This window comes from Myotis myotis, unplaced genomic scaffold (assembly GCF_014108235.1).
Source record: "Myotis myotis isolate mMyoMyo1 unplaced genomic scaffold, mMyoMyo1.p scaffold_m19_p_8, whole genome shotgun sequence".
In the NCBI taxonomy this organism is placed as follows: domain Eukaryota; kingdom Metazoa; phylum Chordata; class Mammalia; order Chiroptera; family Vespertilionidae; genus Myotis; species Myotis myotis.
The window spans coordinates 85861498-85877551 of NW_023416390.1; the positions used below are offsets into that span (position 1 = coordinate 85861498).

At 58.8% G+C, this 16054-nt stretch overlaps 1 protein-coding gene across 1 annotated transcript; it reads left to right on the forward strand.

The window, feature by feature from the left end:
* The first annotated feature begins 7908 nt into the window (after window positions 1-7908).
* Window positions 7909-13634, forward strand: INHBB (inhibin subunit beta B). The gene is made up of 2 exons (XM_036320390.1): window positions 7909-8392; window positions 10872-13634. Exons 1-2 carry the CDS (start codon window positions 7945-7947, stop codon window positions 11645-11647), a joined length of 1224 nt encoding a protein of 407 aa, XP_036176283.1. The 5' UTR covers window positions 7909-7944; the 3' UTR covers window positions 11648-13634.
* The last annotated feature ends 2420 nt before the right edge of the window (window positions 13635-16054 follow it).

The following is a 16054-nucleotide window of genomic DNA, read 5'->3' on the forward strand; positions in this document are numbered from 1 at the left end:
TTATTTTTAATTAAATTTCTTTGCTCTGTGGTGCTATTTCTGAATCAGTAGGAGCTTGTGGGGGTATGGAAAGCGTAGCCATTCTAAGGGAGATGAAGTTGAATGTTTGTAGTTCTTCCTCAAGATGCGTATTCCTTATGGATCTATCCTCATATCTTTCTTTTCCTGGTTCTTCCTTTGGAAAGGTTTTTACACCTTTTAAGAGCAAATCCTTAAATCCCTGGTGTGAGACCAGCTTGCATGAAAATAGTCTGGGCAGACAGCACCGCCCGGAGTGGGGCCCCAGGGTTCCGCCTGCAGCCTGGCCTCTGCTCACGGTTCCATTGGGGGGGCTCACATGGACTGACTTAAAGAGTGAGTATAGCCCTGACCGGTTTGGGTCAGCGGAGAGAGCGTCGGCATGTGGACTGAAGGCTCCCGGGTTCGATCCCGGTCAAGGGCATGTACCTGGGTTGCAGGCACATCCCAGTGGGAGGTGTGCAGGAGGCAGCTGATCAATGTTTCTCTCTCATCGATGCTTCTAAATCTCTATCCTCTCCCTTCCTCTCTGTAAAAAAAAAAGAAAAAAAGAAAAAAAGAAAAAAAAAAGTACACACTCCTTTCCCTCTCTCTCTGAAAATCAATAATCATAAAAAAGAGTGAGTGCACAGTTGGTATTTGTCCCCCAATAGGCCAGAGCTAAAGCACTGCACCCCTTTGTAGTGGGGTCTCCTATGAGCTACAAACACATTTATCCATTAAACAAAAATCCAGTCCTTCTCTTTCCTTCTCTTTCCCCTCTAGCATTTCAACCCGTAATCTAATGTACAGGGGGGGAGGGCCCTGACAGAACTCAGTGCTGCGGCCCAGCAGGTGTGTGACAAGTGCCTCCTTTCTGGGACTCACAGGGCCTGGGTGTGGGGACGCCACAGGGACCGCTGGCAAGAGAGGGCAGGGGGAACAAGTGTGCCTGCCATGCCCGAGGGCAGGGCCAGAGAGACAGGGCACAACAACGAGGGGCCCTGAAATCCATGCAGCCAGCGTAGGAGCCTGTCCATAGGCCTGGACTGTGGGGGAGATGAATCTGGCAATGACTGGTTTTTTCTTCTTCTATAACCACAGTGTTCCCTTGCAGAGTTCCCTCCAATGGCAAGATAGAGACCGGTTTACTGAATTTGAAAATTAGAGTTTTATGTAAGGGCGGGGGAACTTTAGTAGAGCACACTGTGACGCTGGCCCTCTTTCTGAGCTATGTGACTGTGGGAGTCTCCCAGGTGCTGATCCATAGGGACATGGGGGACACAGGGACATGGGGGTCTATGGGGGACACAAGTCCTCAGCTTGCATATACATAAATGGACTCACACGTTCACTGAGTTTGTTTACACAGCATAAAGGATATCTTGTCTATTCCTGTCTGCAGCAGTTTCCTTGACTTTTCCATGCTGTCCTCGTCACACAGTGGAACCTAAGAAATGCGACCTTAGTTCAGCTGGGAGTTTTTCTTTGTTGGTGGATCCCTGGGTAGCCAGGCCACGTCTCATCCTCTGAGACTTAGATGCGAAGGTCGGCTCTGAAGGTCAAGAACAGCTGAAGACCGGGGAACGCAAATTAAGGGGAGTTTGGTGTTTGGACCCAGGTGTTCCCAAAGTGGACGCAGTTGTATTTGGAGACTCAAAGAAACCTTCAAAATGCTCCACTTTTCCTTTGTTGGATGCAAAATAACCAGCTCCCGAGGTTCGTGCCACACGTGGGCATCCCGGAGCTGCATACAGGACCACTCATCACAGAAATGGGGTGGGGTGCTACACTCTCCCTGCTCAGCCCCCCACCCCCACCTCCTGTTAGCTGCCCGAGGGGCGGAGTGCCTCCTTGCCTGCCTTCCTGGGTCCTCACTGCTCCCACCTGATCTCCTCCCCGATGGGCTGTTGCCCCGCTGCCACTGGCCTCCTAACACCCTCTTTCAAGGGGTCACATGCCCTCCTGGCCTTCACACCCCTTCTGGTCTGACCAGGTCCCTCCGGGCCTAGCTGCACTGGACCTGCCCTCATTCCTCACCTAGACCATGTTCTCACACGTGTGCTCTTCTCCTGGGTGGCCCTCCCTCTCTCATGTCCATCTGCAAAATGCCTCCTCCGGCTTCAAGGCTGACTCCAATCCACTGCCTCCCCTGAGGCTCCTGGCAGGCTGCTTGCTCCCTGTGGACGGCACGGTCCCAGTTAGCTCCCTGAGCCATGCCTGTTGGTGTGTTGGTCTCCCCAGGAGACTGTGGGGAGAGGGGCGGTACTAAGGGTCAGGGACTTTTTAACACATGACTGACATATCCCCAGCAACTAGTTCAGCATGGTTATTGAATAAATGGGAAGGAATTCTGTGCGAGGAACAGTGTGTGATTAGCAATCTGAAGTGAGACAATAACCACTTACCAAAAGCTGTATTTAGTGTCTTTATTTGTCCAGAAAACATATCAGTGTGGACAGGTGTCCCTATAGGGCCTGCTGTTGAAATATTTCCTGAGTCTTCAAACATGTTAAGTCCTACTCCTGCACAGCCTCCAGCACCCCTGGCCTAGCCCTTCCTCAGTGAGCGCAGGAGGGCTCCCCAGGGCCCCTCGGCCAGCTTCTACCCAGCGCTTGGTCTGACGGAGAATGGAGCCAGGACAACAATGATTTGTATGGTCCTTGCTGACGAACAATAGGTTTTCGGGGTTCTGGAGATGAGGGAGTCAGCTCAAAAAGAATGACTCGACGGGAAGCCCCACAGGAGAGTTTGTGGTGAAGCCTGGTTTAGGAGCAGCATGGGAGCACGAGGTGCGACGTGGTGTGTCAGCAGGCAGACGCCCGGCGGGAGGCTGCAGAGAGCACACACGGCCTGCTGTGCGGGGCTGATCGGACTCAGGAGTCTGCATTCGAACCCCAGACCGTGGACCCTGCTGCATACGGGTGCCTCAGCTCCTTCCTCGGCACGTGTGATGACTGACTTCAGTCCAGAGGCTTTCCCTGAGCAGGCACCGTGCCGGGGCTGGGCGGCTACAGAGAATAGCATAGACCAGTGATGGCGAACCCATGACACTCATTTTTTGGTTGACTTTTCTTTGTTAAATGGCATTTAAATATATAAAATAAATATCAAAAATATAAATCTTTGTTTTACTATGGCTGCAAATATCAAAAAATTTCTATATGTGACACAGCACCAGAGTTAAGTTAGGGTTTTTCAAAATGCTGACACGCCGAGCTCAAAAGGTTCGCCATCACTGGCATAGACGGTCCCAGGAGCTCAGGAGATTCAGGGATGACAGGCATCCTTGCTGAGGCCTCGACGGGACTTAAGGATGGGGGGGGCTGTCGGGCCCTCAAAAGATGGGCACCATCCAGCTGCCCTGGTGAGAAATACGCCGTCTTATCAAAATGACACTCTCACGCCCACTTTCTCAAGGACTTGCCTCTGTGACCTCAACTGCTGTAACCAGGCAGCACTTGAGGCATTGTTGTCTGGGCTTTTACAAGGTCAGGTTGGCCCCTTGCCCTTTGGGGCCCCCTCCGCTGGGTCCTCCTTCACACCTGGCTCCTGGATTGTCCCTCTCCGTGCCTTGGGCTGCCAGGTGGGTAGGACAGCTCACCTGGTCTGGTAAGAAGCTCCTTCCGTTCAGTGAGCTGTTCTGGAGGGGCGCGATGGGTGGTGGTGATTGGCAACAGCAGCTTCTGGGACAGTGGTGCCAAAGGCAACAGCAGGTCCCGAGCCAACCAGCTCTGCCAAACAGGCCGTGAGCGCCCACTGATGGGAGAAGGACTCCTCTTCACCCCACACTCTGCAGACGCCATATCGCCAGGAACGGTACCTGAGTTCTCAACTCTTGGCAAACAAGGCTTATTCCTATGGTTTGCTTTGTCACTTTGGACATTGTCATCCTCCTCAAACTGACACTTACCTATGGGTGATGCCAAAAAACTTGTAAGAGCAAGTGCTCTGAGCTCCCCGAGGAAGACTTCTCCGTGGTCCGTGTGCCCACATCCACAATGTCGTGTTTCTTCCTGCCTTCCCCATTGGGCCTGTGCTCCTGGAAGGCAGCGGGGAGCTGGTACTGTGGGTGTGGTGGCCCGGCCCTGTAGCCCATGTCCAGGGCGTCAGCTGCAGCATTGATGTCCATTACTGTGTTAAAAACTGACAGGTGCAGTCACATCCCTGGCTGAGATTGAAGGCTGAGGTCACCAGTACAAGGAGAACTGAGCCCAGTGCTAAATGAAGCTTCGAAGCAACAGGAACAGGTCCTTGCCCCTCCACAGGGGATGGGGGCTCCCCGCACCAAAGCACAAGGTGATCTGGAAGAACTCAATTTACACCCTCAGCTCCCACAGGCGGGGGATCAGCGGAGGGCGGGTAATCCCGGCTTCTTGAGCAGATGGTTTCTGACGACCGCTTGACCCAGTACCCTCCCAGCAGACGACCGGCAGCGGGGCTGACGGCTCCGCCACCAGGGAGCAACATGCAGACCCTCCTCTCAGCCTCCTCTTCCCTCCTCCGACCAGCAAGGATGCGGTGGCTTCTGCCTCTCCCCAGCACCACGCCAATGGACAGGATGTCCCCAAAGGCGAGGAGCCCTTCTCCCTTCCCCTAGCCCTGTCTGGCCCAGGTGGGACTCGCAGGAGGAAGTGCTGTCACTAGGCAGGGAAGGAAAGCTGCGAGGGCTGTGCTGGGGAGTAAAGGGTGTTAAATCCTTCACTAGCTTAATGACGTCTCTTGTCCATTCATTTAATCAACCAACCAATGGAGCATTCGCTCAAGAGCTCCCCAGGACTTCTGCCAGGTCTGGCATCGGGCAGGCCCACAAGGCCTGGTTGAGGCCTCAGGCAGGAGACAGGCAGGTGTGGAGATAAAAACCAGGCCCTGATCTGACAAATAACTATTCAGTGCACAAAGCCATGGCAGGTTTCACCAAGTAGGAGACATTGGGCTGAGAATTTGGCAAGTAGCTGAAGGCTGTGGTGATGGAAAAAGAGGACCAGAACACGTGTGCCTGGTGGAAGATACAAGCAAAACCACAGAGGTGGGTCCAGCCTGGCGGGGGGCCACTGGGCAGAAGGGGCTGGCCCAGGCTGCCCAGGAGGCAGAGCACTTCCTTCCTGCCCAGGGATCACAGGCTCTGGGACAGGGCTAGCGGTGGAAACCCAAGGGCACAGAGGCTGTGTTTGGGAGCAGTAGAGAACTGGGCCCTGGTCAAAGCCCTACGCAGGCAGAAGGGCAGAAGGTCTGTCATCCCGGGGCCTTTCTGGCACCTTGCTTCTTTCTGCCTTCTGGTTGATAAACCAGACCGGGCTAGCCCCATTTTTGCCTTGGGGGAGCCGCTGGGCATCTTCGGTCCGTTCCTCTGATTGGGAGGGAGGGGGCGCTCAGCCTCCAGATTTGCAGGCCTCAGCGAGGCTGCAGTCCGGCTGAGCCCGGAGGCAGCCAGTGTGGCCTGAGATGCTGCTGATGGCAGCTCCTACTGGGAGGTCGTAGGTTTTCGAACACCCTAGAAAAGCCCAAATGGCCTTCCACCCCGCGTGGGGGCTCCAAGTCCCATCTGCTACAGGCCGTGGGCGGGGGAGGGGGGGGGGTGGACGAGGGAGGGGAGAGGGCAGGGTGGTGCTCCTGGCCAGGGCGCTGCACTCTGTGAGCACTGAGGTGCTGCTCCGCTCCCGGGTGGGGGTGTAAGAAAGCACAGAGGAACGGTTGCACTGGGGGTCTGGCTGTGGCTGGGAGTGCGGTTTCCAATGACAGCGCCTCTTGCCCGGTGGCAGAGAACAGCGGCCCTGGGATTAGAGTGGATTGGGTTCTGCGGGGAGCTTGGCCCAGTTGCCTCCTTTGGGGTTCCCAACCAGCCGGTGTGAAATAGGTGTAATTGTCCCCCCTTTACAGATGAGTTGGAGACTAGAGAGGGTGAAGGCTGTACCCTAGGTCACTCTTACAAAGCTGGCAGTGGCTGCGCCTGGACTGGAACCCGGGTTTGTCTGAGGCCAAGGTTTGCCAGCTGGGTGGTGGGTGGATGGTGGGTGGTAGTGGTGTTGGATCCCCGCGCAGTCGAGGAGTTCCTCGGGGCTCGAAGCCAGCGGCAGCGGCAGCAGCAGCTAGCCAGGCCTCCAGCGGCCGCCGCCCTCGCCCTCCAGCCTGCAGGTCCCTCACCTCGCCCAGTGCGCCAGCGGCCAGGGCGCCGGGCTAGGGCTCTGCAATGCAGCCCGGGAGCGATGGCCATCGACGGAGCCCGCCCCGCGGCCCAATCCCGCCTCACCAGACCCGCGAGGGAGCACCCCGGGAGGGCCGGGGCGGCCTGGGCGGGGAGAGCTGCCTCTTCAGTCTGGGAGGGCGGCGGTAGGGACGCGGGCAGGACCTGCGCGGCCCCGGGGCGGGGGCAAGCGCTGGGATCCCGGGCCGAGAGACCGTCGGTGCCGCCCGCTGCCCAGCTGGGCGAGGGTCCGGGGTGCCCACGTGGTGGGAAAGTTCCGAGACGGCAAAAGTGGCCGGGCACTGCAGGGGTGGGGGGGGGAGGGAGGGCCGGCTGGCCCCTCCTTCTCGCTCAGGCAGAAAGGAAAAAATCGGAGGGAAACAGGGGGTGTGGGGGGAGCCGGCAGCACCGACCTGAACAGATTCCGCCTCTTCCCCCCCCCCCGTCACCCGCCCCCCCTTCCCCCTCCCCCCCGTCGGGACGCCGGAGGGGGGAGGCACCGACGGTCTCCTCCCGCGTGGCCAGGGCGAGACTCCCTCAGCCCCCCCCCCCCCTTTTTTGCCAACGTCTATCTCAACGCGCGCACTTACGGAGATTGTGCGGCTTCCCCCCCTTGGGAGCAAAAGCGAGGAGAGTAAAAGAAGAGCGGGCAAAGAGAACTCGTCTTCGGCGGCTCTGCACCCGTGTCGGCCCGGCGCGGCGACGCGGCCGCCCCCCGCCCGCTCTCTCCGGCCTGCGGCGAGTGTCAGCGGCAGAAGCGGGAGCACCGCACCCGGCGACGCGGCCAGACTTTTCGGCGCTCGAGCCGACATCGCCGCCACCGCGGCCGGCAGCGGACCCAGGGCGAGAGGGGCCCGGCTCTGCCTCGCCTTCCTCGCCTTCCTCGCCCGGCGCCCCGCGTCCCGCCGGCCCGCGGAGAGAGGGAGGGAGACGCGAGGAGGCGGGCGGAGCAGAGGCCCGAGCGGAGCGCGCAGCGGCCGGCCCGCCCGCCGGTGGATGGATGCGGCGCCCCGGGAGCCGGGAAACAACTTTGCCGTGTGACGCGCCGGGAGGACTGCAGGGCCCGCGGCCGGGGGCTCCGCGGCGCCTCTGAGCGGACCGCGCTCCCCGCGCCCCCCGCACTGCGCTCGCTCCGCTCCGCTCCGCCGCCCGCCGGCCCGCGGCGAGGACGACCCGCCCGTGGCCGCCACCGGCGGCTCTTCCTCCGTGGGAGGCGGCGAGAGCGAGGCGCTCAGGTGCGAGCGTGGGGCCCCGCCGCAGAGCCCGCCGCAGCGCCGCGCCACGCCGCGCCCGCTCCGCTCCGGGGGCTCCGGCGTCTCCGCTCCCGACTCGGCCAAGTGGCGTCCACCGGCCCTTCGGGCACCTTCCCTGCCCCGCAGCCCAGCCTCCGCCGCCTCCGCTTTCGCTTCATCCGAGCGGGGACTGCGGGGCCCCGACGCGGAGAGGATGGGGAGCAGGCTGCAGCTACCGAGGCGCCCCGAGACGCCCGGGCGGCAGTGACCCCCCGGCGCCCGCTCTTCCTCACTCGCCTCTCGGGTTCCCGCGACCCTCGGCGCCCCTTCCCCGCCACGCGGAAACCCCGCGGCCCGGCCGGCCCCCTCCCCCTGTGAGCCGGCGGCGCTCCCGGCAGGCGGGCGGAGGCCCGGGAGGGCGCGGGCGGGGGCGGGGCGGGGCGGCGCGCCCGGAGCCCGGAGCCCGGAGCCCGGCCTTGCGCTCGGCTCGGCTCGCCTCACGGCGGGCGCCCTCGTCGCCAGCGGCGCACCATGGACGGGCTGCCCTGTTGGGCGCTGAGGGCCGCCTGCCTTTTGCTGCTGGCGGCCGGCTGGCTGGGGCCGGAGGCCTGGGGCTCGCCCACGCCCCCGCCTTCGCCCGCCGCCCCGCCGCCGCCCCCGCCGCCCGGAGCTTCGGGAGGCTCACCGGACACCTGCACGTCGTGCGGCGGCTTCCGGAGGCCAGAGGAGCTGGGCCGGGTGGACGGCGACTTCCTGGAGGCCGTGAAGCGGCACATCTTGAGCCGCCTGCAGATGCGGGGCCGGCCCAACATCACGCACGCTGTGCCCAAGGCCGCCATGGTCACGGCTCTGCGAAAGCTGCACGCGGGCAAGGTGCGCGAGGACGGCCGTGTGGAGATCCCGCACCTCGACGGCCATGCCAGCCCGGGCGCCGACGGCCAGGAACGCGTCTCTGAGATCATCAGCTTCGCGGAGACAGGTGGGTTGGTTCTGCTGGCGGCTAGGAGTGGCCCGATCCCTCCCCCACCCCCTTCTCCTCGCCCGCCCTGGCCGCAGCAGCCAGCGAGCCCTCCGGTACCGGACTCCCGGCCGGGCCGCTCGCCCATGGCCCTATGCACTCCGTCCAGGTTGCCGGTTGCCGTCTTCTTAACCCAGGGAGCAGATTCCTTCCTACTCCCCCTGCCCCCACCGCTAACACCTTGCCTGCCACCTCTGCTCTCCGGAATCCGACCCCCCGCGCCTCTGGGCGCGCGTCCCCCTCCTGGCAGATGCGTGAGGCCCTGGCTCCGCGGCACTTGCTTAGTGATTGCTTAATGTTTTTGTTTCCCACGGATCGGAGTGTAGGCTTAGCAGTGTGGCTGGAGATGTGTGTTCTTGTTGATATCAGTGGGCCGGAGGAGTGAGTGTGTGTGTGTGCGTGAGTGAGTGTGTGTGTGTGTATGTGTGTGTGTGTGTGTGCCTGCGTGAGAGGCCCCGGGCTGCTTCCATCACCAGCGGCGTGGGCTTGCCAGGATTGCTGAAGCCTCACTAGGGAGAGCTAGGCAACCTCTCTTCCGATTGTGTGGGCACCGGAACCGAGCGGAAGGCGAGCTTCTCAACAGGTCCCATCATTTACACAGAGAAAGCCGCGCTGGGGACAGCCCGGTGCCTTTGGGCTCGCCTGGCAGCAGCCCCCTCGCCCCAGAGCCCCAGAGTTTGTAGTTCACAAAGGGTAGGAGTCCTTTCTGGAATTTTCTTGTGGCCCTGGAGTGCCAATTTCTACCACTGTCTAAATATGAAAATCAAGAGAGAGAGAGAGAGAGAGATCTTTCCAAACTTTAAAAGAAGAAGAAAATTGTGTCCACGTTAAACTGCTGCAAGTGTTTTCAACTCCGCTGTCCTTTTCAGGACTTCAATGAGCCCGGCTGCCTTTTGTGCCTGGGGCTCAGCCCCACTTGCTCGGTGGGGACTGCCGAGTAGGTCCAAGAGGGGGAAGCCCTGGTGTGGCCAGGGTGGGGGTGGGGAGGGAGCCTAGCACGGGGGACCGATTGTGTCCCCAGGCTGCAAATGCCTCCCCCGGCAGCCGCCACCCTCCCAGGCAACAGGCAGACTGGACTGGTGCTGCCCAGGGATGAAAAGTTTTGCATGGCCGGGTGTAGAGAAAAGCAGAGACAGCCGGGGCGGCCTGGGCTTAGAAAGAGACGCGTTGCTGTTTTAGCTGTCCAGCCGAGTGGGGAAGCTCCACATGCCATTAGAGGGCTTGGATTAAAGGTGCTTTGGGGCCCAGAGTAGAAATGTGATTCTGGAAGGCCGAGGAGGCCTTTTGGTCCCTGTGGCACAGAGTGCCAGCAGGGGCTGTTATATTTCTGGTCCGTTCCGTGGAGCCAGCTCTTTGACTTATAAATAACAGATTCAGGTCACAGGCAGCTGGTCCAAGACCAGCTTCTAAGGCTGCACTTTCCCCCATTTCAAAGTCAGATGTCAGTGTTATTAGAGGAGCCAGGGGAGGCCCGAGGAGGGGCTGTGGAGGGGCAGACACTGGTAGGAGGTTTGATAAAACCAGCCATGGCCATACAGTTGCTTTATTTGTTCTTCCCGAAGGAAAAAAAAAAAAGAAAAGAAAAAGAAAGCAAGCAGCAGAGATGGTCAGAGAAGAGTTGCTGAAATGTGGGGTGAGAGAGGAGTCGCCTCTGGGGTGGCATTGGGGCTCTTCTTGTCGAGCTGAGTTATTGAGAAAACCAATAAGCCAGCTCCCCTTTTCCTTGGAGATGTTGAATGTGCCATTAATGGGGAGCCCAGGTCTCGTCAAAGGAGTGGACCTCAAGTTTCAAGGCTGAACGTCCCGTCCCTTGGAACTAACTAATCGGAAACGAGGGCTGCACTTTGCAGGCTGCAGAGCACACTTTCCTGGGTGAGAAACACCAGAGGACTCACTTGTTTGCTGTGGAGGTCCCCGTGGGCTTGGATCCCATCCGCTTAGGTAAACACTGGACAGAGGCAGTAGGTGGCTCGGCTGGATTTTGCAATGCCCTAAGTTAACAGAACAAAACAGAACAGAAAACCCCCACTTTACTCAAACATCCTACCCCCAAATTTTCAGTGCGATCCTGGTTTTGTTTTTTAGATTTCACAGATACCATTAACAACTTGTTAAGACCTTGGCCTCTTGACAAGTTCCTCTGTGGAGCTCTGAGGCCCAACGGCCTGTCTCCAGGGAGCCCTGGCCTGGGAGAGGTGAGGTAGGATTTTACAGGCCCTAGACCATTCGGCTCCAACCTGGTCCACGGTTCTCAATGGGAAATGATTTTCCCTGCCTCTCCCAGGTTCTAGCCAGAAGCCTTGGCCTGAGGTATGGTATTTCTGGTCAGTAACGTCTTCCAGCTGCGAGTGAGCATTCCAGCACCATGCAGCAGCCCATTTCCCCCATTGCCTCGTGTTCTCCTTGAATTAACTTGGCCTGCTCTCCCGCTTCCCTGCAGATGGCCTCGCCTCCTCCCGCGTCCGCCTCTACTTCTTTATCTCCAATGAAGGCAACCAGAACCTGTTTGTGGTACAGGCCAGCCTGTGGCTTTACCTGAAGCTGCTGCCCTATGTCCTGGAGAAGGGCAGTCGGAGAAAGGTGCGGGTCAAGGTGTACTACCAGGAGCAGGGCCACGGCGACCGGTGGAACGTGGTGGAGAAGAAGGTAGACCTCAAGCGCAGCGGCTGGCACACCTTCCCACTCACAGAGGCCATCCAGGCCCTGTTTGAGCGGGGCGAGCGGCGACTCAACCTGGACGTGCAGTGCGATGGCTGCCAGGAGCTGGCTGTGGTGCCCGTGTTCGTGGACCCCAGCGAGGAGTCTCACCGGCCCTTCGTGGTTGTGCAGGCACGGCTGGGTGACAGCAGGCACCGCATTCGCAAGCGCGGCCTGGAGTGCGATGGCCGGACCAACCTCTGTTGCAGGCAGCAGTTCTTCATTGACTTCCGCCTCATCGGCTGGAATGACTGGATCATCGCGCCCACTGGCTATTACGGGAACTACTGTGAGGGCAGCTGCCCAGCCTACCTGGCCGGAGTCCCAGGTTCAGCCTCCTCCTTCCACACGGCCGTGGTGAACCAGTACCGCATGCGGGGCCTGAACCCCGGCACGGTGAACTCCTGCTGCATCCCCACCAAGCTGAGCACCATGTCCATGCTCTACTTCGACGACGAGTACAACATCGTCAAGCGAGACGTGCCCAACATGATCGTGGAGGAGTGCGGCTGTGCCTGAGGCAGCGGGGCTGTGGCGGTGGGGCGCCAGGACAGCCCTGGGTGGGCTTCTTGCAGCCCCCTGTGGGAAGGGGGTGCGTGGTAGGTTGAGTGCTGTTGTTCAGTGGGCTGCCCAGAAGGTGCCAGGGTGAAGCCTGAAATACTTTTCTACTTCTTCATCCAGCAATCAGTCAAAAGCAGAGCAAGAACCCTCAACTGACATGAAATACTTTAAAATGCACATGTAGACACGCACAGCCAGACGCATCCTGCCACCCACACAGCAGCCTCCAGGATACCAGCAAATGGATGAGGTGACAAATGGCAGCTTAGCTACAAATGCCTGTCAGTTGGAGAGAATGGGGTGAGCAGCCACCATTGCCACCAGCTGGCCCGACCACTCTGAATTGCGCCTTCGGAGCACACATAAAAGCACAAAGACACACACACACACGCGCACACACACACACACGCACACACACACGCACACACACACACGCACACACGTGGGGGGTGGAGCACCGGAGCATGGGAGCACAGGAGCACTGAAGCCACCAAGAGCAAAGCAGATGCGGGGGTGGGGAGTGTGTGGGTAGGCAGAGGGGCTCCGTAGCTCCTTTGCTTGTGCAAGACCTGCTGTGCCTCAGCCTCTCCTGCCGCTTCCTCCCTGCATGGATCCTTCATGCTGCAGGACCAAGGGGGCCCGTCCTTTCCCTCCCAGAGCGGAAAGGAGCCCCAGAACGCACACAGCCTGCCAGAGGCCGGAGCGGTGGCAGCGGCCCTTTGACTGTTGCTTGGGTCCCTGGCCTGACTTATATGTGTGCTTGTGTTGGGGGTGGGGCGGGAGGGAGAGGAGAAGGGTCTTAATTTGATGCTTTAACTGATTGCTAGCAGTTGACAGGTCATTCATTCCAGTTGTATAATTGAAAAGGGACTTTTCTACCAGGTATGATCTTTTAAGTTAAAATCTGGATTGTTCTAAATGGGAAGAAAACAATTGCAACCTGTACCCTTCACTGGGGATATTCCTCTAGGACTGGCTAGGGAGAGGTGGAAATCGCCCCCAGGCCAAGGGGTGAGCCCAGGGAGGAAATGGTGGCATGGAGGCATTCTGGAAATGCGGAGTGGTGGTGGGGATGCCCCCTCAGGCTGGGGCAAGGGACAGGGAACAGTTAAGCTGGTCTTGGAGGGGGAAGGCTTTCAGCTACTTTGCAGAAGTTGCCAGTGTGGGTCCTGGCCACCAGGGCTAGCCATGGACGTGGCCCCACCCGCTCGCCTGCCCAGCAGCCCCGCCTAGCACTTGCAGACCTGCCGGAATGCACATGATAGAGCACTTGCCCATCTGCGCGTGTTCAGAAGTGGCCCTTGCCAGAGCACTGACTCGCTCGTCCCACGGTGTCCAAGTGCCATGTGAACTATGCAATTTAAAGGGTTGACCCACACTAGACAAACTGGACTCGTACGACTCTTTTTATATTTTTTATACTTGAAATGAAATCCTTTGCTTCTTTTTAAAGCGAATGATTGCTTTTAATGTTTGCACTGATTTAGTTGCATGATTAGTCAGAAACTGCCATTTGAAAAAAGAAGTTATTTTTATAGCAGCAAAAAAAAAAATACAGTTAAATGTATTATACATAATTTTGGAACCAAAGAGGCCAACAGATCAGTTTTAATTTTTATTAGATGGTGAGGCCATCTTCTATGAGGTAGACGTTCTGAACAATCCCTTGAGTGGCCTGCCAACGTTTCAGGGTATAAATGAATTTTGTTTATTCAGTTTGATGCGTCTTTTCTATCCTCACACACCCAGAAGGTAGAGTGGAAATGACTATGGTAGCGTGCAGGTGTGTATTTTTAAATCCCCATCTTTATGTTTATTTAATAAAGCTCCCCTTAGGTTCTGTTTCATAATAATTTAAAACCAAACAATTTTCCCATAGACTGGCTGTTGAAGTGTTTTACATTTGTGTACAGTTCAAGAAAATAAAAGATTGGGTGTCATGGGCTCCCTGCCTTGTGTGGTGTGTGGGGGAGGGGCTGGGGGTGGCGGCCGGGAGGCGGGCGAGTCCAGGTGCCCGGCTTTGATGCCAGTTGCCTCTGGCTCGCTCCCGGCACTCTCTCAGTCCCACCGCGAGCAGGGTGTCAGTCAGAGCGTTAGGAAAAATGGCAGGAGATCAAAATGAAGGACAATTAGCAAATCCATGAATTACACATTTGTCTTCTAGTCTCAAGACAAATTATGTTTCACCAAGACTGCATCTATCACCATTTGAAAGTGCTAGCTACACCCCCATCCATGGAGGGACATGTAAAAACCGGGGGGCTGCAGCCCACCTGACCTCCATGCCCTCCTCCACTTCCTGACTGGCACCAGAGGATACCCGGACAAGGCTGCGGGCGCTGTAACTGGTGCTGGGGCTTTGGTCGTCCAACGGCTACTGCAGGTGTGACTTAAGGCGCCCACAAGGTGTTATCATGCAGCCCTGGTATCATGCTTTCCTGGGAAATGGTTCGCTCTTCATTTCCCAGGGTTTGGAATCCGAATCTCAGAGAGGGCCCACAGTCCGGACAGAGACACCACAGGGCCTGTGGGGCTGCTTGTTTTTTGGGGGTCACATGTAATCTTTCCAGAAAACCTTAGGACATTGGAGCAGATGGGGACCTTAGGGCTTATCTAACCCCCTTCAGTTAACAATGGGGAAACTGAGGGGGCCCCAGGCAGCTGGAGGGGCATGTCTTCACAGCCGGCTGCGTCAGAAGGCAGCTCTGGCCTCGGTCTTTTTCCCTTCTTGCCCTCACTAAGAGAGCTGCTGCTCGGCCAGGCTCTCACCTGGAAGGTGCATTTATTAATCCACACAACCTTGAGACAGTCTAAAAACTAACAGGGCAAGCAAGAACATTTCCCTTAGGCAGGCTTCCCGCTCTGCTCGGCAGTGGGCTAGGCCTGGCAGCTGGTCGCTCCAGGCCCTCGACCCCGCTGCTGCCCAGGCCTGCTGGAAGTTCTGCAGGCGGCCTCCAGGAGGGGCAGTGCCAGCGTCACCAGGGGTGCCTCTGCTGTTCGGACACGGAGCACCTCTGGGCGCCTCCTGGGCTGAGCTTCACAAGGGTGTCCACGGGTCCGCAGCAGCCCTGGGAGGGCCTGGGACTCTGGGATCTCGGGTCAGTGGGCCGGCTGCTGCCCTGTGCTGACATGTGTCCCTGCAGGGTCTGGGCCCCCGGGGGCAATGGACGCAGTCACCACTCCTGAGAGGTGCAGCGGGCACAGGTGCATCCCCTGTCCCAGGGCTCGGTGCTCTCCAGTTGGCTCAGAGCTGCCTTCCCCGTGTCTGTGGTCACTGGCTCCCCTGTGCCTTCTTTCTCACTCAGTCCTCAATCCCTTTTCCCCAGGACTCTTTCCCATCCACTCCTCTCAGCTAACCAGTGGGCCTGGCCTGCGGGCCCCTCCTCTCCCCAGAATGCCTCTGATCCCCACTCAAGCCTCCCCACTGCCCCAGGTCCAGGCCTCTGACCCACAGCCCTCCTGCTCTGCCTGAGGGTCCCCTCCCCCTTCCTCAGGCCACCAGGCCATTAGCCTCTCGTAGGACCAATGGGTCCAGTGGGCCAGCCAGCCAGAGGGTGCTGCCTCACCTGCCTCAATGTCTCCACACCCCCCCACTGTGATTCTGAGATCCCGCCATGCCCTCTTCCTCGTGGCTGACCTCCACACGTGCCTGGGTCCTCAGTGACTCAGAGGGTCCAGGGCTGGGCGGGGAAGGAGAGTGCTGGGTAAGGGAGTCCCAGCCAGGCCGTTGGAGGCTTTCTACCCAGCCCCAGCCAGGGCCGGGGGAGGGGCGCTGGCAACTCTTGCATGTGCTGGGCCCCTGACCCAAGTGGGACTCAGGCTGGCCGAGCACACGCCTAGCCACCCTCTGCAAGGCCCTGTGGGAACTCCCGCTGGAGACCCCAAAGTGCCCGTCAGGCCTCCCACCATGCAGAGCCCTGTAGCTGCCTAGCCCTCCTTCCAGGCAGGGACAGGAGACTAGGCGAGGGGTGTCTAGGCTGCTGACGAGCCACAAACACTGCCGTGGGCTGAAGAACGTGCACTTGTAGGCAACGCAGCAGAAACAAAACATTCTTCTTGTGGGCAGAGGCCCTGGGAGCAACCCCAGCCCAGCCCAGTCGCTAGGCTTTCACTGTTTGTTTGTTCCTGCTCACCTGAGGATGAGGATCTTTTTCCATTGATTTTTAGAGAGAGGTGGGAGGGAAGGGGGGAGGAGAGAGAGAGAGAGAGAGAGAGAGAGAGAGAGAGAGAGAGAGAGAAACATCGATGTGAGAGATACACATCGACTGGCAGGGGATTGAACCTGCAACTGAGGTACATGCCCTTGACCGGGAATAGAACCCATGACCCCTTGGTCCAAGGACCGGTGCTCTAACCACTGAGCAA

Coding starts and splice junctions, on each gene's coding strand:
- INHBB (XM_036320390.1), top strand. CDS start 7,945: ATGGACGGGCTGCCCTGTTGGGCGCTGAGGGCCGCCTGCCTTTTGCTG. Junction 8,393..10,871: donor CATCAGCTTCGCGGAGACAG/GTGGGTTGGTTC, acceptor GCTTCCCTGCAG/ATGGCCTCGCCTCCTCCCGC.